At 36.2% G+C, this 20,406-nt stretch overlaps 1 protein-coding gene across 1 annotated transcript in view; it reads left to right on the plus strand.

Annotated features, from left to right (window-relative positions):
• The window catches only part of ADAM12 (ADAM metallopeptidase domain 12), a 2,765,134-nt gene that overhangs the window by 2,011,406 nt on the left and 733,322 nt on the right, over nt 1-20,406 (plus strand). Inside the window, exon 12 of the mRNA XM_044056180.1 lies at nt 5,542-5,719. Coding sequence (XP_043912115.1) covers nt 5,542-5,719 — 178 coding nt within the window. The remainder of the gene's footprint in view (nt 1-5,541; nt 5,720-20,406) is intronic.

Consider the following 20,406-nt stretch of genomic DNA (forward strand, 5'->3'; position numbering starts at 1 on the left):
AGGCCAAGAAGTGATAACTGACACCCTTTATTCATTACACTCAGGTATGGAAAATATCTGAGTATAATACAACTCACTCATTTTGAAACACCCAATCAGCTTGCATGTGAGTATACTGAACTGAATGTATACCTCACAACCGCCCATAATTTCACAGAATGTCTATGATTTTACTTCATATTTTTGGTCTCTTCCTCATAAAATGTTTGGTTTTGTGGCAAATTACTGAATTTAAAGTAAATACTTAGACACTTGAGTTTCAAACTTCATATAATTTAAGCAGTTTGCTGCGCTTTTGGACATACATACATGAGGACTACAAGACAGAATGAAATAGCCTCTAGCAGACAGTAAACTGGGAGAAGCTCTGAAAGTAGTCGTATACCATATATCATACGGAAGCCTGATGATACCAAAAGACTGTGAGACAAGCAACATGAATGCCTTAGAACTATTGTGTAGTTTAATAAGAAGAGTTAAAGTCATTATGTAAATTGGCAGTCCTCATTATTCATAGATATTTACGCTGTGTGCACTTTTTATATTAGACCGACTTCACACTCAGAATTAATACTTTGGCTTACTTCCTTTGCTTGCACTTATATCTTTCATCGTCCCACAACCATGGTTAAAATAAATTAAGAATCAGAGAATGAACAAACAATATAGTTTTAAGATAATTACATACAGCTACACACACACACACACACACACACACACACGCATATATATATATATATATATATATATATATATATATATGATTACATTTCTTTACATCACAGATGAACTTTCTTTGACATAAAATATGTTTTTAAAGTTTGTCAGTGATCACTTTCATCTAACCAAAAAACATCAAAGTAAGGTGCCTGTAAATGGAACAAATATGTCACATTTGTTATTATCAAAAATAACCATAAACTTTGCTTTTACAGAGGGGAGCACCACCCATAAATCTCCAAACCTTAAATATACTGACACCAAGTGTATACAATCAGTGAAAGTGAATAACTCCTGAAATTATATTGCAGTCAAACAGATGCAGTAGTATAATTCAACCACTTGCACCAGCAACAGAAATTAACAAAAAAAAAAGCAGCACTTGATGAATGGGTGCCGCAATCAAATCTACTACAGCTATGTATGTATATATATATATATATATATATATGTATTTATATTTATATATATATTTATATTTACATATATATATATATATATATATATATATATATATATATATATATAAAACACATGTACACATTTATTAACTGGGTAGGTGCACTGAACCATAGACCATTTTCAGCTTTGACCCAGGCCAGTTGTCAATAGTGAGACAGTATTGTATAACAAAATTAAGAAACCAGTAGTAGTAATAATAATAATAATAAAAGCACAAACTACATTGGTGCCAGTCTCAACACAAAATCGCAGAAAAAATAACTATACATAATAATATGTTGTTATTGTAGTAATGAACTAGGCTACTAAATATAGACCAGGATTCAAAGAGAGGCAGGCCGTGAGTATTAAGGTTGTAGACAAAAATGCCCGTTAATGTGATCACGGAAGATAGTAAGATGGCTTTTAGCCTCAATGAGGAAAGACCCCATTATTAGCTAAACTGTATTGTTCTGAATCACTCTGTGCTAACAGGTCCTTTTTTGGCTTCCCTTGCAGTAATCAGTGCATCATGTTAGCTCAGGTGCCCCCTCATCCATTCATTCCCCCCACTCACATAAAGAGATGTACACACACATGCAGATGTACACATCACCATACCTCTAACTCATTCCTAAATATAGACAGCATCCCTGATGCTGACTCTTATTTTACCACATCCCTCTTAAATCACAAATGATCACAGTCTGTCATTAATGCCAGAGATTACAGTTTAATTCTTCTTGCTATTAATATTGTTCAGAATATTGTTCAGAAGATGCATCAGGATACTAGACATGTTGCTCTAATAACTTTTTAAGTGGATTAGAGTAATATCTAGAAAAACTTCCTGTTGTCATCTAGTGTTCACTCCAAAGTTTGTCCAGAAATCCTAACTCCTAACACATCCCTCATATATCATAGACCAATACAGTAAAGCAATAATGTCAGATATTAGAGTTTCATACTTCTTAAAAAGCACTCAGTGCTCCAATACCTTTATTCTATTAACTTTCAAAGTGGATTAGGGTTCAAGAATGTGCTCGGTTTCTAGTGTCCTCTCCCTTCATACATGTCTTTCTGTGCTGCAGATTAAATGTTTCAGAAATTAGAAATAATAAAAGTTTTCCTAGTGTTTAATGTCCCCTCCATATTATATCTGCTGCTTATTAGTCTAGGGACAATTGATAAAAATAAACACACACACACACACACACACACACACACACACACTCTCTCACCTAACATACGTACATGCATGCACACACACACACCACTACTTGTCTGCTAAACTCCCTGGCACTTAACCTCTTACATGATCCCAAACCCATTGAAAGTAATAGGTGGAAAGGAGCTTTTTTCCAAGTTTATTACCATGCAGCGGAGTAGTTCTATCAGTCTATTTGCTATGCAAAGCACTTAGACAGACATTTCTGGTGGAAGAGCACGTGACTAATTATAATATATCTTTCACCTGGAATAACTCATTAGCATATGTGGTAGACCAGAGAGAAAGTGCACTACAGTGCTACACATCTTCAAGGGAAGTACTGTAGTATGATTGTCTAAAAATCAGACAAGGTTACTGCTAATGGTAAAAAATGGCTTATCACTGGCGGTAACCTTTCTTAATCCCAGCCATAAAGTATATTAGATTAGGAGGAGAGAATCATGCATTTGAAATAGATACAGCACCAGAAAGGAAATAGTAATAAAGGTCCATTATGTAATACTTTAGGCATTAGTGAAATTAAATGCTCTCACACAGCTTTTATCAGATGATTACATTCTCTATACAGTTAATTATAGGTTCATAGGTAGGTACTAGGCTATCGGCCCTGGGGCTTATATAAGCCTAGCCAAAAAGGTTCCCTGGCTTTTGCCACCCAAGAATTATTTTCCTGTGCCCCTGTCAAGCAGTGCCGCAGAAGTGATCCCTGGGGTGAATTTTCTATTTCTCATGCAGTCATCAAGATTTTTCTTAGAGGGCCAGTGAGGGGCTTTGCTTGACATGAATGGGTAGTTTGTTCCAGAGTCTCTGGGACATGAATCTATCCCTCCAGCATGTTCTGTTTATTGTGGTGACAAGGTTTAGGTCCCTGGAGCATGTGGTTTGGAGAGACTGGGATTTCTTTAAGTGTAGCATGTGCAACAGCTCTGGGTTTGACATAGCTTTGTACGTTAGGCAGAGATTGCCTCTGAGGAGGTGATATGCCATGGAGTAGAACTGGGGTTTTTTGAGACAGTCTGTGTATGGCATCTGTTTGAGGCCAGTAATCCTCTTAGTGAGGTATTTCTGTGGCCTTTCCAATTGTTGTAGGTGTCTTGTGAGATACATGCTAAACGAGGCATTGTACTCTATAATGGGTCTGATGAGGGATGTGTAGAGAGGGAACAGTGACCTCCTTTTTTCTAGAGGAGAACACTTTTGTGATGAGGTGCGCCACGTAGAAGGATTTCCTGACTACTGTGGCGCTGTAGTTATCAAAGGAGAGACTACTGTCCACCCGTGTCCCGAGGTCTCTTATCTTACTTTCAGTGTTTAGTGAGCTACCGCCTATGTAGTAGTTCATGGGTACCAAGCTTTTCCCAAAGGGGATGACAGTGCACTTCTTGGCATTGAGCTTGAGGCCATGACTTTGACACCAAGCATCTGTCTCTTTGAGGCCCTTTTGTAGAATGTCTGCATCATTAGGTGATTCTGTTATGGCTCCCAGTTTGAAGTCATCTGCAATCTTTGTTGGCCAAAGACCTTCTGTTTTGGCCTGCACTTCATAAAAGTAGATGCCGAACAGGAGAGGACCCAGGACCGAACCCTGTGGTACTCCACTTGTCACTGGTCTGAAGTCGGTCATTTTTACTGTGTGGGTTCTGTCAGTGAGCCAGTTGGCCACCCATCTTGTGACATGGGGATGTATGTACAGTTTAGTGAGTTTATCTATAATTCCAGAGTGGAGGATGGTATCGAAAGCTTTGGCGAAGTCAAGATAGGCAATGTACACTACATTGCCCTTGTCTACGACTCTAGTGACTGCTTCAAAGAATTAGTTATTAAAAGTTAAAATTACACGTGACATTGGTTAAGTACCTGTGATGTTATTTATTGGATATTGTTATCTGTTACTAACTTTATATAGTAGCCAACCTGATATTTATGGGGGGGGGGGGGTGTTTGTTTTTTATAAATTCTGTTACTTTTGAAAATTTCCATTTCTTAAAGATCCAGTATGTTAAGATTTGGTTGAACACAATATATATTTTTTCTTTAATTTAAAGTATTCCATCTGCTGGAGCTCTAATATGGGAATAAAGAATCTTGCACAGAGTACAGGTAGTAATTAACTTGATAAATATCAGTATGCCAAAGGAAATTTCAGTGTGTGTCAATATCTTTCATTGTACCTCAAAGTATATTTTTGCCCCATCTGTGACCCCCAGGTGGGGGGACACCCTCATAAAAAACAAAAATATATGTATGAATTCCATGGTCATGAAACTGATGGGAATAGTACAAACTCTATTATCAAATAAAATGAATTTTCTGCTAAATTTCTTTGTGGTATCAGATCTCCTGTAGACACACACACACACACACACACACACACACACACACACACACACACACACACACACTTACTTTCATTCTTATTATTATTATTGTTCAGAATATTCATCCTGATACAAGACCTGTTCTTCTAATAACTTTTTAAGTGGATTACAGTAATATTTAGAGAAACCTCCTGTTGTCTTCTAGGGTTCCCTCCCATGTTTGTCCAGAATATTTACCAAAGTAGAGATCATATTAGTCTGAATACAACTGATTTTTTCTTCCTTCTGAATGAAAGTAGAAGACAGGAAGGTTGATTTATTGAGGTGCTGCTATGGTGTCCTTCATACAGCGCTGCCATTTTGTTACCATTAAAAACCTCTGCTCACAGACGTCCACTCCATTCTTGTCTGATCTGTTGATTTCTGGGCTCAGTCTGAGCCATCTTACTGTAGAGAAAGCTATTTATCATACTCTAAAGTTATATAACACTACTTCCATTTTGACTAAGATCGTCCCAAGCCCCGAGTGCTTTAAGAGTAAACCATTAGATGCATGTGATATTATTTGCACATCAGAACAAATTTTCATTGCACATGGTATTATATGATTTGGTAGACAGCTGAGTCTTTCACTGACTTTCTGGTGCACTGCATTTGGGCTATGATGATATAACCAGATGTGTCTAACAATTACAAGGCAACCACAAAACAGTTTGTAGTTTAATGCTTTGAGCAGTAGCCCTGAATAATCCTTAGATGCTGATAGAATATCTAAGAAATTGACTTTTCTTAAATATCTGTTTTGTTACTTCTTTTGTCTTTCCCTATTAGTGTTCCATTTCCAACTGTATTCAGCAGCTGTAGTAGAAGAGACCTGGATATCAGCCTGGAAAAGGGAATGGGCATGTGTCTCTTTAATGTGCCAGAAGTGACAGTACTAATAGGAGAAAGAAAATGTGGAAATGGCTATGTCGAAGAAGGGGAGGAATGTGACTGTGGAGAGCCAGAAGTAAGGCCTTTACTGTATCAAAATATAGTTCATGTTCTACCGGAAGCAGTTTGTGGGATTGGGAAAACGAAATGTGGTTCTAAAGAATGTGATTTCTTTTCTAGAATTAATTTAACTTATAACAGCTGCTTTTCTTCCTTGTCAGACATGAGAGGTTACGCCACTAACAGAATGTTTTACAGGGTCTAGTAAGATAAGCAACTATTTTTGCAGTGGATTTCTTACCCAATGAGTAAATGCCAAATGCCACAGTAGTTGAACATGTTGAATGGCTGGTAGCAGAAGGAATTTTGGTTTTCATGCATAAGATTTATTACAACACTGTTTTTCATGTATGACAAATGTTCTTATTTAAAAAAAAAATCCTTATGCAACTCAGCAGATGTCTTTGAATTCCACTCAAATGAAAATTTAAATAAAAGCCATACATATATATATATATATATATATATATATATATATATATATATATATATATATATATAAACAAGCTAACAAACAGAAAAACACAGGTGCTTTATTCCAGAGTGATGGTGCTGCTTATATGGCAGTAGGAAAAGCATACAGCATAGAAATCTATTGTTTATTTTATATTTTTATAGTCACAGAGTGAAAAGTTTGTTCATAATGCTCCAGCTATGAAATCATATACTGTGGTACATGGTTTAACTGTGGATATCCAAGTACAAGGAAGAAGTTATAGGTCCAGATACCGGAAAGATACCTGAAAGTGAATAGTGAAAGGTGAAAATGTGTATAGGATGAAATGCAATGTCTAAGGAGTCTAATAATGCAAACAGCTGTCATGGACGAATCTTATATTCTAAGCTTGAAAAGACCCAAGGTCCTCTTTAATGACACTTTGGGAGGGAGGAATTCCCAGGCAGTGATACAGGAGACTTTCTTAGATCTGTGCAGGCATTTATTAGAGATAAGGTCATTCAAACATGGGGTGCTGAATCAGACAGACCATTTTTTTTGGTCTCCCGAACTGTGTAATTTCTCTTTTCTGAGGTTTCCGGTGTCACAACATCCAGTACATGGAACAACAGTAAGGCCCTATATTCTAACATTGCCTGTACAAAACATTGAGCACATAACTACTATGAACAGCACATAGTTGCTGATAAATTCTTTTTACTGATTAACGTAGAAAAGCTGCTGCAGGTATAACAGTAAGTTATACAAACCACCCATGTGGAAATTCAAACTATTATGCTAGGAATAATAAATTTGTACATGCATGTATGTGTGTGAATATGTATGCATGCATGCATACAAGCTGGTAGGCTGTTTAAGGCATCACTAGCTTGGGAGTTGCTATGTTATTTATATAGTGTATTTAATTTCACAGGCTTTGTTACTATTTTTTTTCATCTTGTTCTGTTCTGCATAGTTTGAAGTTAAAACTTAGTTTTTGTGTAATTTTATGGTTTTTCTGTTATTAATATCCTTTGTACAGTTGCTGACAATCCCATGGGTTTAATCTGTGGAAACCCTTTGAAATAGGGTCTGCCATCCCAGTCTGGTTATTGTACTCAGAGGCACCATGGGGGGGGGCTGACATTTTATGCTCGATGACAGGGGATGAATGGGGTTTCTTTGTAAGAGTAGAAACTCAGCTTTAATTATTATAATTAAATTACTTAATATAAATGTTAACAAAATAATTTCTCTTGTGATGAGAGCTCATCTGGGTTAGGCTACATGCTCCAGACATTTTAGCACTCTAGGAAACTCATCTTTCTCATACTGAGGTCATGAAATTGCATTCCTGGGGCTATGATTCAATTACTTTTTCAGTGCATTCACACTCTAAGAGCAGGATAAGAGCTATTTTGTTCAAGAAATACATCTTTTTTTTTTTTTGCAGGTGATAGAGGGCTTTGGCTTTCTAGCCAAAAGAGACAAGCAGGTCTTTGGGGAGTGAATTTTAACTTTAGTACCTCCATCCAGACATTGGTGTGGGGGCTGCTAGGAAAATTCTTAATTATATACAGGACACAACTAAGGACTCCCTCATTTTAATGGGTGATTTTAAATTGTATGCCAGCTGGTGATTCCTCAACATTGCATTCACTACTGCTACCTGGTATATGCCAGGTACTTAAAGAAATGGGGAACAAAAATGGTCTTCATAGATTTAGGGGAACCCAAAGATTCAAGTCCGTTATATTTTATACACCATCCTTCCTTCTTTGCTACCTCTTTTCATTAAGATAGACTATATTTGGATGTTGAGTTGCTAGACCTGTCTCTAATTTGCTAGTATTTATACACCATTCTTCCTTCTTTGCTACCTCTTTTCATTAAGATAGACTATATTTGGATGTTGAGTTGCTAGACCTGTCTCTAATTTGCTAGTATTTATACACCATCCTTCCTTCTTTGCTACCTCTTTTCATTAAGCTAGACTATATTTGGATGTTGAGTTGCTAGACCTGTCTCTAATTTGCTAGTATTTATACACCATCCTTCCTTCTTTGCTACCTCTTTTCATTAAGCTAGACTATATTTGGATGTTGAGTTGCTAGACCTGTCTCTAATTTGCTATTAGTCACCTGCCCCTATTTGAACTACAAAGATAACACCTACTCCCAGAAGAAGGTTTGATTTCCTTCAGCAGTTAAACAAGCTTTCTCAACTTTTGTATTATTTCACAAAGAAACTAATGCAATTTCCACATTGTTTGGGATCTATTTATCATTTTTTCATACTAATCTTTGAGCCTGGGATAATGGCTTATGGAAACCCTGAAAACTGGAAGCTAGTGGCCCTAAAGGAGCAGTAGTGGGGGGGGGGGAGCTAAAGTTCTACGCTTGCAGATCATAGCTCTGTAGTGGAATTTTCTGTGTTTAAAGCTAAAATGTAAGAAATCATAACAAAAAACAAAAGCTGCATTAGTTTGCAATACTATGAGGTCTAATGTGGGTTTTCTGTAGCTTTGTTGGGAAACATAAATCTAAGGCCAGGTGTAGCATACCATGTACCTACAATTCAGTAGGTAAAGATGGCTCCTTCCTACCCAAAAGAGAGACAGTGGATTCATTTTGGACACATTATCAACAAGTATGCATGTATACAAATTCCTCCAGGTAACTTGCTAATTAAGACAGCATGTCCACCTTCTGCATCCCTTCCTGTTCCCTTCCCATGTTAACAGAGCAAGTTCAGTCATTCTTACAACTGTTTTCCATACAAAAGGTTTTGCAATCCATCAGCAAAGTGAAAATCAACACAGCTCCTGGGTCAGACTGACTTCCATCAGAAATCTATAAGGCCCTCACATCACCACAGTACTTATTGTAGTTAGTTTGAGTTTCTCCTTACAGGGAGAAGCTGTACTATTGTCTTGGAAAAGTTTCTTAATAATGCCCCTGCAAAAGCCTGACAAAAATTCAATAAACCCATGTAGTTACAGGCCAATTCGCCTGTTAAATGTTGATTGTTTTATCTTTCTCTCTCTCTCTTTCTTTATATATATATATATATATATATATATATATATATATATATATATATATGAACATATAGTTTATCCCAGGTGATTCACTCATTAATTCATCTGAATCGGGTGAGATAATATTATGAGAGCTGCTTAACAGCTAGAAAAAAACAAGAGATTTTAGGTAGTCTGAGGCTAGTGGCTGATGTTGATAAGGCATTTGTAATGTACACTGGATCTATCTTTTGCATATTCTTGCTAAATATTTACCGTAACAATTTTTAACAGCTCTGGAAAAAGTCTATCATGGAGTGTATGCTACTGTGAAGGTAAGATAATATTTATCACACACATTGGGCTTATCCAAGAGGATTAGACAAGAGTGCTCTCTTTCATCCCTTCTATTTGTTTTGACAATAAAACCTTTAGCTGTGTATCTCTTATCCTCAGAATGCAGACTGAACGTACCTGTATCCAGTAGTGGCAGAGTAGCATTATTTGTAGATGAGCTCTTGATTTTTCTTAAGAACTCGGCCACATCTCTGTCCCCATGTTGGGGAAATTACTTCATGGCTGGCAGTATTTTTCAAGGTATAAAGTCAATCCTTCTAAGCCTATTTTGATGTTCCCTATCCCTTTTAATCTCTCAATTATCAAAGTCCACCCCATGTAAATATCTTGGCATCATTATAGCAAATGGCTCAAAGGAAACGTGAAATTTGCATGCGACGTATATGCAACAAGTTCTACAACACACACTAGGAGAATAGGAATCTTTGGCTTATTCCTTTTGAGACAAATCTTATGCTAATCAAAACCATTCTGTTTCCTAAGTTTTCCACTATACTAAGTCTACACTATACTAAGATACATTTATCTAATGTGATAATGATATAGGCTGCTTCTTAAGTTCTTACGGGCCCCAAATTTTCATAGAGGTTCACCTTGAGTTCACTATGCCTCCCAAGCATGAGGTAGTATAAGCATGTTTAGTTTTCTACTGGCATATCTGGCAACAGTAATGCTGTGTTTTTCTGAGCTTTATTCAGCAGCAAGAGCTGTGTCATGGGTAACCATTATGGCTGAAGCTATATCCCTCCCCAGTTTACCTTGCCTCAGCCACAATTTAGGACTATAGGTCAAAGTAAGAAGTGGCTGTTGTAGGGGTATAGCATTGGGCTATTTTAATCTTTTGCCTTTACTCAGTCAGTCCCACTATCAAAACAGTATTTAATGGCCTACTTGTAATATACTCAATACTAATAGCACCTATACTGTTCTCCCTATAGTTTTCTCTTATTCTGCCCTTCCTGTTTACCAGGTCCTTCAGTTTTCTTTTTCAGTGCAGGCATGATGTGATAGGGACCTTTTTCTTTCATATTAGTTATATTCAAAGTTACGACTGCAATCTTTGGAGGACCTATCCAGAGTGTATGGTGTACCTCCTGAGTCACAACATTTTCCATTATCAATTAACATCCCTTCAAGTCTCCACTCTCGACATTTCAAAAATATCTGCCATTCAGAGGAAGACATTTTCTCAAGTCACTGATTATGTGAAATGAGATGAGAGAGGTGCTCAGAATCTGGTCTTTCCCAGATTTACTCTGAGTCAATAGATTCTTCATATAACCTGTCCATAATTTCTATGAAGTGAGGGGAATAAAGTTGCAAGACTATCAGTTATGTCATATAATGCAGGTTCCTTCGAGAATTACCTTCTTAAAATGGAGGATATTAGCATGGAAGTTCATGCTTCGCTTGTTCCTAATGCCTAATCTGGCGTTTAAACATGCATCAAGGGACTCACCCAGTGCTGGTGTTGAAATCTTCCAGAAATTATTCCAAACTGGGAATATATAATATGGGACTGGCTCTTGCTCGTGGTCTTCTGGGAGGAGTTTGCTGGTAGTTGCCAACAAACTGGAGGTTCTGATAGTAGGGACATAGTAATATATAGATTTATTTCTGAACTTAGGTTGTCCCCCTTAGTACATACTAAGATTCTGGCAGCTAAAAAGTTTATAACCAAGCACTGGAAGACTACCACAGGAATGGAGATAAATGGATGCTGGCAGTTAGTTTGTACTGTCTTCCAGACAGAGTTATGCACAGCTCACTGAAAAGGCACAGAGGATACATTAAAGAACAGGTGGTCTCCCTGGTTTGCACTGTTTAACACAGTATAAAATAATTAAATCAAGGTGCCAAATTTTAGTATGTCATATTTACATTATCAGTGTCTTTCATCTGCTTCACTACTGAACTAATCTTTGTACTAGATTGGCGCGGGCTTTGGCAAGTTTTAGATGTGCTTACTTCTTTGTCTCGCCAAGGCTCTGCTTTCATTTTATACATCAGCTGTACTTAAGAAATTGGAGATTGCCAGATATTAATATTTCTTATTTCTTCTGTTATTTACAGTTTTCTGCTGAAATAATGTATGATGCAATGTTCAGGTTATTAGATTTACTCTGAATTCATTAGCAGGTTTCATACTGTATGTGAAATACCTTATAAGAGTATGTGCATTGCTGTTTTACATAGTGACTTAACAACTGAATAGTACTGTTGATGCTGTATTTCATTCACCACCTGAAGTGTTTTGCTATTTAAAAAATTCATAAATAAATACAAATAAAAAAACTATGTAGTAGTGGTAAATATTTTATAGTTTTAAAAAAGAGCGCAGGCACCAAAGAAGAGTATCAGTAAGGCGGTAGATACTTCATGCATTTTTAAAAAGTTCAGATGAAGTGTTTGACACATTTAATGGTTTCCTTCTGTTCTTCTTTGGTGGTCGCTGAGCACTGTTAATGAGTGAGACAACTGTTCAGCAGAGATGAGGGGATGCTTCTTTCTGGCATCAGGAAGGCGTTTAGCAAGCCTGTGTTTTCATCAGTTTTGGAGTGTAATGGAAGCACTCCATGCACTTCACTAAATATTATGATCGTGTCTCTGAATATAACTAGATTATTTTGTGTTTGAGGCAAAGATGCCAAGAAATTCACCTCAACAGCAAAAGAGAGGTTAATCGTGGCATTCATATTAACAAAATAGAATACAGGGCTATGATAAGACCCATTCATACTTCTTTATAGTGCAAGAGCTTTAAACATTTCATATACTACCACTGAAAGAAAACATAGTGTTTCCTTCCATCTCTGTTGTATGTTTGTGCTGTTACAGCATGGCAAGTTATCCATGGTAGGTAGTTTTCCCCCAACAGATACCTGTGCAGTTATCCTGGTGGATAGTACTCACTCCAGCTAAATGTTGCAGCCTTTGCTAGTTAGTCTAGGTGTATGAGGAAGTACAACAGTCACCCCCAACCATACCTTTTAACTTATGAAATCTGCACAAAGCCTGACCTAAAGGGGGGACAAAGGCCCCAAAATAGGGACAGAATTTAAATATTGCTCTTATAAACTTGGAAAGTAGCTAGAATAGCAGGGTTTATGTTACAATGCATTTTCTAAAGTATATGAAGTCTGAAACTCAAATATGTGTCATTATTTTGATTTCATTCCTCAGATCATCCCAGTGATTTGCCAGAAAACCACAAATTTTTTGAGACAAAAATCTGGACATTCTACAAAAATCTGGGCAGTTGACAGGTATGCCCCCAACCCACAGAAACACACACACCACCCTACTGCAACTTCCCAGGCAGACACACATCCACACATGCAGCCCCTCATATGCACACACATACACCTCCTAACACTATCTGACCACTTAACTCCCCAGCACTTACCTCTACCATTAGCAAGTGACCAGGAGGGGGTATGATAAGTTATGCCACTGACTGAATTGCTCAGCTGCATAAATGCCTACACACAGGCAGTTCCAAGGGAGAGCACATGGCTAATTAGCATATGCCTGTCTCACAGAATGTCTCATTAGCATTTAGCATGACCACAGAGGCAGTCCAGTGTGATGCTGCAAGTCTTCATGTTACAGTACTTTGGTACGGCTGTCTCTGTATCAGCAACGGTTATTGTGATGTGTACACCTTATGGTGACCTTTCTGTATTCAGCCTTTTATCTTTCTCATGATTTTAGAGCATAACCCATCTCTGTTTAAAATGTAATCATTATTATGAACTTGCTGACCAGACATTCCCTCCAATCTACTTGCATTATGTTTAATTTTGCTAGCCTCCATGGGACAATTAAACAATATCCAAAGTTTAATTACATTTTATTAAGCATTTTTATCAAGTTAGCTGTTGCAGGTGTAAATTTAAATGCTCAGTGTAGCTTAAGCCTTTGAGTACTTCAAGTAGAATTTCTAATGCTTTTCTTAAAATTTTGCACATCACCTTCCTTGTACATTGCCTGCTGGAACAGGAAATAAAAGGCTTATCAGAAAATGAAAATCATCATGGAATTCAGTAAGGAGTCAACAATTCAGCTGATAGATAAAATTGTATGAGTATCCATACTTGTTACAATTTTATAAAATATTGAAAGTCCCAAAGAGCCTTAAAGTGTGTTAAAATATCACAAACTTCAAATTTCAAGTAATTTCCTTAAAAGTACGAAAAATTCAGAATTCATCTCTGTTGTGTGTATTATCTTTTGGTAATCAAAATATGCATAGTTATAACCTAATTCTGTTTATTTATCTGTATTAAACTTCTGCCTGGTGTTATCAGTACAAAAACAATACATTTTTCTAGAAGCACTTGACGTTAAGGATGAGAGTAGTTACAAAAATATGAATCCATCGTGTCAGAGAATGAGCAAAGATGCTTATACTTACCTAAAGTCATGTCATCAGCATTGTAAATGAATTACTACTGCTCTCATTTTGAAACTTACTGCTAAAACAGTGTTATCTGCCAACAGGTAGATAGATATTCCTGCTCAGAACATGCTGGCTTCCAATTGCATAGAAGTTCACGATCTGCCCTAGTGACCTGGTAACACGGCAACTTGTTAAGTGCTTTAAAGATGAAAGCATTGAATGGGTTATGGGCCTATCACTTAAATGAATGTGTGAATATCCCAGTTATTACACACTCTCACTAGGAAGTGGGAGAGGAAGATTTAAAACTGAATAAATATAGATAATACGAGCAAGTGTAAGCACGTGTGCGAGTGTGTGTTGTATATATATATATATATATATATATATATATATATATATATATATATATATATATATATATATATATATGTATATGTGTATATATATATATAAATATATATATATATATATATATATATATGTGTGTGTGTGTAGTATCTATAAACATACATACATACACAAACATATTTTTTAGGCATTGCTAGAAGAAACTGTAAAAGGTTTTTTTTACATCTACCAATTGGAAGCTTCTCTTATTCAAACCCAGCCAGCCACTATTCTCTTTATATGTTGCGTGTTTGATCACTTTTTAAAAAATAGAAATTTTAATATGTACCATCCACCTAGAAAGGTAATATTAAATAAAAAACATTCTTGTACTGTGTTATTATATTTCTGACCTAAAAGTGTTGATCTCAATGTGAAGACGTTGCCTCTATGTGTGTGTGTGTGTGTGTGTGTGTGTGTGTGTGAGGGACAGAGAGATTATGTATATAAAATTATGTATGAATATATGTATTGTACATACAGTGTTGTGGTGGTGAAATGAAAGCTAAGTCACTGCACTAGCCATTTCATGTCTTAAACCATGCCCATAAGTTTTGAGTAGTACCTGAAACAATGAGAATGTAGTTACAAGTAGAGGAAAACAGTTTCCTATGCAGAGCTGCTGGGATTACTCTCTCTCTTCATAATAAATTGAGATGTTCAGCAAACCTGAATGATTGCAGAGGAATGCCACTAGTCCTCTGGATGGACAGGAACCAGATGAGGTAGCCTGACTGTCAAGTGATGGTGCCAAGAGGTTCCTCCAAGTGCAGGAATAATAAGCACATCCCACTGGGAAGATAGTCTAGGATAGACCCAGGTATTTAGGCAAAAAAATGACACTCAGCTGCTTGGGAATACTTGGGCATCTCAGAGGATGAGAGGGGAGCAGTCACTGCAGCTGGGGAAGCAGGGCCTTCTGTGTTCAGGGTGATAGGACCGTTACTCTCACAGGGCAAGTAGACAGCAATACCTAAAATAACATTGGGTATTATCCACTCTGTAATCCCCTAGCAGTCCTTTAACAACTTCAGTAGACCGTGTTCTGCAGGTGCTTTTCATTTTCTTCAATGCTGTCTTCATCCACTGAGCTGATCACAACTTTGTTCATTTACTCTTTGACTTCTTCCTATTCATTCTGTTTTTTTACACAATCCATACCTTTGTTCATCTTCACTATCCTTCCCAGCATACTGCAGCTGCCTTCTTTCTTTCAGTCGTCCTGTTTAGTTGCTCATTTCCCTTCTGTACTACTGAGTTTTTTTTTTTGGGGGGGGGGGGGTTGTGAATGAAGACAAAATGTATTTCTCCTGCCATTAGTATATTATGTCTATATCTGATGGGACTAGACTTATATTATGGAGAATTACTCTGTTTGCCTTGTCTACTTTCAGCCTGAAAAAAAATTAAACTTCCTTCTCTTACTGGGATGACCAATTCTGGTTTTACCAAACTACTGCAAGACAGCTTGAACAGATGTTAAGATTCATCTTACACAACACGCAAATGTACTTTTCATTACTGAGGAAGGTTATAATAAAAATCCTATATCACTTTAACACGTTAATTTCTTATCTATCAGCTAGTTCTATGAGAAGAATTATTTTGTTCCGTATGCCATAAACTTGCAAAGCCTCTTTTTTGTTTTGTTCGCTGTGTGGACACTACAAGTTTTTGTGACTTAGTCATTTGTCATGCTTTCTATGTATCATTTTGACACCCAACCCTGGAAGCAAACTTTCATTACCGTCATTGCAGAAAACTGCTCATTTGAATACACTAACAGTCAAGCAACCCCTACAGTTTCATGCAAACCCACTACCCATAAATTAAAATGAATATCTGCTCAAGGGGCAAGCCTCCCACACCTTATAGTCTCACTCCAGGCTCACTGTAACTAAAAAAAAAAGAGCAAAAAGTAATAAAAATAAGTAACTTGTTCATTGACTGGCATGATATGATCTTGAAGTAACATTAATATACAGAAACACAGTCCTATAAGCATGTCTGCAGCATGCATTGAGCAAACAGCAATAAGAAAAGGCACTATCACGCATACATACTTAAAGCTAATAAAATCTAAGCAAAGTCACATCAAGCACCCAAAGAGAAACTTTAAAATATTAATAAGCTGCTGATCAAAACAGTCATTTAGATTCCAGTCATCTTACCTTCCCTGTCAGCAGTAATAATCACAATGTGTCTTCTTAACTTATTTTGCTGGTCGTCTACCTTACACATACATACATACAAATATTTCAAGCATGGGCAGTAATCCCATCTAGCCTGCCAGTATACCAAAAATAGTTGTGTCCAGGCTTTTCTTAAAAATATCTAAACTAGTACTTGCTTTAATGTAATTTTGTAATCTATTAAATGCATCAGCTACTCTCTCAGAGAACCAATTAGCACACTTTTCATTCCTATAGAATCTTCTACATAGGTTGTCTGATTCTTTACTGCTTTTTAATAACCCTAAACATGCCCTGAGGTAGTTGTCTCTAAATACCCTATATACCTGAATAAGGTCTCCTCAACCATCTGTATGGCACACTGTACAAGTTCAGGTATTTTAGTCTTTCATGACAACTTAAATTTTCACATCCATGGATGCCCTTGCTATATTTCCGCTGTACACTTTCCAGTTTACTCATGCTTATTTTCTTATAAGGTTGCCATATTGTTATTCTATGTTCAAGTTTGGATCTAAAATAACTAACAAAGAATATGTTCATCATTTCAGATTTCCTAGACTTTATAAACTTGTATACAACAATAGTTCTATATCTATCATATAACTAAATGACTGATATGATTAGAAAAACCTGGAGCTCCCCATATGCTAAGGTCCTTAAATAAATCTACAGTTCTAATCACTCTTTTCTTTATTAAATATTCAACTTTCAATTTATTTTTCTTCTCCTTTTGGTTTTTCCCATTAGGGGTCACCACAGAGGAACAACAGTCCACAGAATGATTGGCAGTGGAGTTTTACGGTGTCAAGTTGCCAGACTGGCGCATGACCTTTTACAGAAGGCACATACTTACATCTAGGGACAATTTAGAATATCCATTCCACCTACAACATGTCTTTGGGATGTGGGAGGAAACCAGAGCACCCAGAGGAAACCCACACAACTGCAGGGAGGACATACAGACTACACACAGAAATCACCCCAGCCGAGAATTGAACCTGAGAACCTCTTGCTGATGTCTCCCAAATCTCATATGCTTAGCTCTTGATATAGTTATCAATATATTCTTCTCCTGTGCCCAAATGGTCAGTTTAGTCAAGATCATTTGCAGACATGCCTTGTCTTTAACACATGTAATCAGTTTACCCAGTTTCAAGTCATCTCCATACAGACTGTAGAACACCTCAGATGAAAAAGATCTGAAAGATACAATCTAAACAATTATGGGCCTAGGACAGAGCCCTGTGGGACACTTTGACTGCAGTCTCAAATTTCACCTTTCCAGTTGCTATATGGTATTTGCCAAGTCCTATTTGTAAGCAATGCAATTATCTATCTTATCAAGAATACATTCATAACTAGTTCTAATTTTTTAACAGTGTTTTGTGTACGATCTTGTCCTAATGCTGAAGTTAAATCTATATAAATTGTATCACAGCACAATTTTTCATTCATGGCTATTATATTGTTTTAGAACATCGTGTTACAGATGGTAATAGATCTATTTTCAACATATGCATGCTGATATATGGTTTCAAGTCCCAACCTTTTAATTTCTGACAATTTATCCAATATAACCTCCATTATTTTTCCAAAACATGAAATTAAATATGTGGGTCTGTATGACAACTGGGTTCGTCCTATTCCCATTTTCTTAAACACAGGTTTAAGAAATGCAGGTTTCCACTGTCAAGAAATTTCCCCATATTTATACAACCTAGTAAATAGATATAATGGTACTGTTAGTTCATGCCAAAGTGTTCTTAGATCATTATTACTAATTCCGTCTCCTCCCTTTGCTTTGTTTGGATCCAGTTCTGTTTCAGTATAATCTAGCTTGATTTCAGTATCTGAGCTTACCTGGATGCCACTAAGACACTTTCTCACCCCCTTGTGTAGCCAAACTGCTTTGCATACGATTTTGTAAATATATCTAGAATCTGTTGTGTCTGAGAATAAATTTTAGAATTTACAGAAAGTTTATCAGTTTGTATGTTTTTATTCCCACCACATCTTATGTGTCTATAAAATGATTTCCTGTTATGCTCAATATCTTTATATAAATTTTCTCCAATTTTTTTTATCTGGTTTCATACTATGCTTAATTTGTCTGTCCATCTTGTTTATTTCAGTTTTCAATTCATAGCTCAAGCTGTTTTCCATTTCTTAGATTTTTTGACCCTCACTTTAATCAAGTCTCTTGTTATGAAAATATATCTTCCTAACGCTGTGTCCCTAGATCCTGATGTTAAACATTTTTTTCGATTTTTTTGCATACAAACAATTTGTCTTTCAGACTTTTCACGTTCCTTCTGCAGTTTTTCCACTGAATGCATCAATCCAATTAGTTTTACATAGTAACTGTTTTCCTTTCATATAATCTGTTATTAATCTACTGTGCATTGATTTAGATTTCAACTTGGCAGAATTGTCTAGCAACAAATTAACTTTTATAACCCCATGATCACTGCACATCACCAGTGGTAAAACTTGACATGAAGTAACACAAATTTCTTTCGGAACACAAATAATGTCTAGCATGTTCTGTTCCCTGGTAGGCTTTTTTACAATCTAAATCAATTGTTGTTTAAGAACATACATTATAAATGGTTTCTTTACTAACGCTGTTGAATCTATATTGTTCCATTCTGTTTCTAGTAAATTTAAGTCCCCAGTCGCAATTTATTCTTCCCTCCCGTGTTTCATGCAAGAAATGTATGAATTCTTCTCGGTCATCAGCACTTAACTGTGGTGATCTATACAATCCAATGATTGTTATATGTTCCAGGGTTGTCTCACAGGTACACAGTCTACAGTATTGGTGTTATTATGGAACATGTAATAATCACAAGCCTCATAATAATCGTTAAACCCCTATCATAATACCTCCACATGATTTTTGTTAAAATGTCTGTTACACTAAAAACATTTATACCTGGACAGAACCGGTTTCTAGTCACTGCTCTTTAACCATGTTTCATAGACAATAAACATCAATCTTGTGGGCATGTAGCAAATTTTCCAATAAAAAATTATCATCAGTGCTCATATCATTAACAACCATCAGAGATGCATCAGATGTTGCTATCTTTGAAATTAAAAATTTGATATAGCAAAAATCCTGCCTTGTGTTTGTCAAATATTGCAAAATATCTGCTACAAAAATTTTCTTCCCGTTTTTTTGACAAGTGCACACCATCCTGTCTAAACGTGTGTACCCGAAATTAGGCTGAGATGCTTTACATATTTCTATTTTTTTTTAAAGTGGGACAGTTTTTCATATAGGCATTTACTCAAAAAAATCTTTCATTCACGGTTACCTCACTCTCCTTTCTATGGTACAACAGTAACACTTCTTTTCCCAGCTTATTTGTACCTTTAAATTACTCCTTGATCGCAAATTTAGTTCATGTTACTGACGTTTTAGTGATTTAAATTCTGGATTTGTTTCTTTAAATTCCTGTTTTGGAACCACTACTTTATCTTTAACTGAACTAGAAAGTATTCCTAGGAATTTAACCTCTTCTCTCTGTAGAGCTAATTACATATCTCTCTCTCTAACCAAAATTTCATACACTTTCCATTGAAATGTACCTTAGTTTAATGTGTAATTTCTTTGCACTAGTTATCCACAATGTTTTTTTAGTAATTATGGGTGTCATACTTCTCTGCTTTTGCAAACATCATGTATTAGATCAAGTATGTCCCTTTTATGATATAGTGGTGCCCAAAACATTCAAATGCTTGAGATACAATTAATGAGTTTATAAGAGAAGCCTTAAAAGTTGATTTTTAATTTCATTTCACTGTTAATATATTTTACATACCACTACTGATGGGTTTTATCTAGTTGGAAATGTAATATTGTTCAGTGATAGGGAAATAAATACTATCACAAACCATT

Source organism: Protopterus annectens, chromosome 14.part0, assembly GCF_019279795.1.
Source record: "Protopterus annectens isolate FY-2018-M chromosome 14.part0, PAN1.0, whole genome shotgun sequence".
Lineage (NCBI taxonomy): Eukaryota > Metazoa > Chordata > Ceratodontiformes > Protopteridae > Protopterus > Protopterus annectens.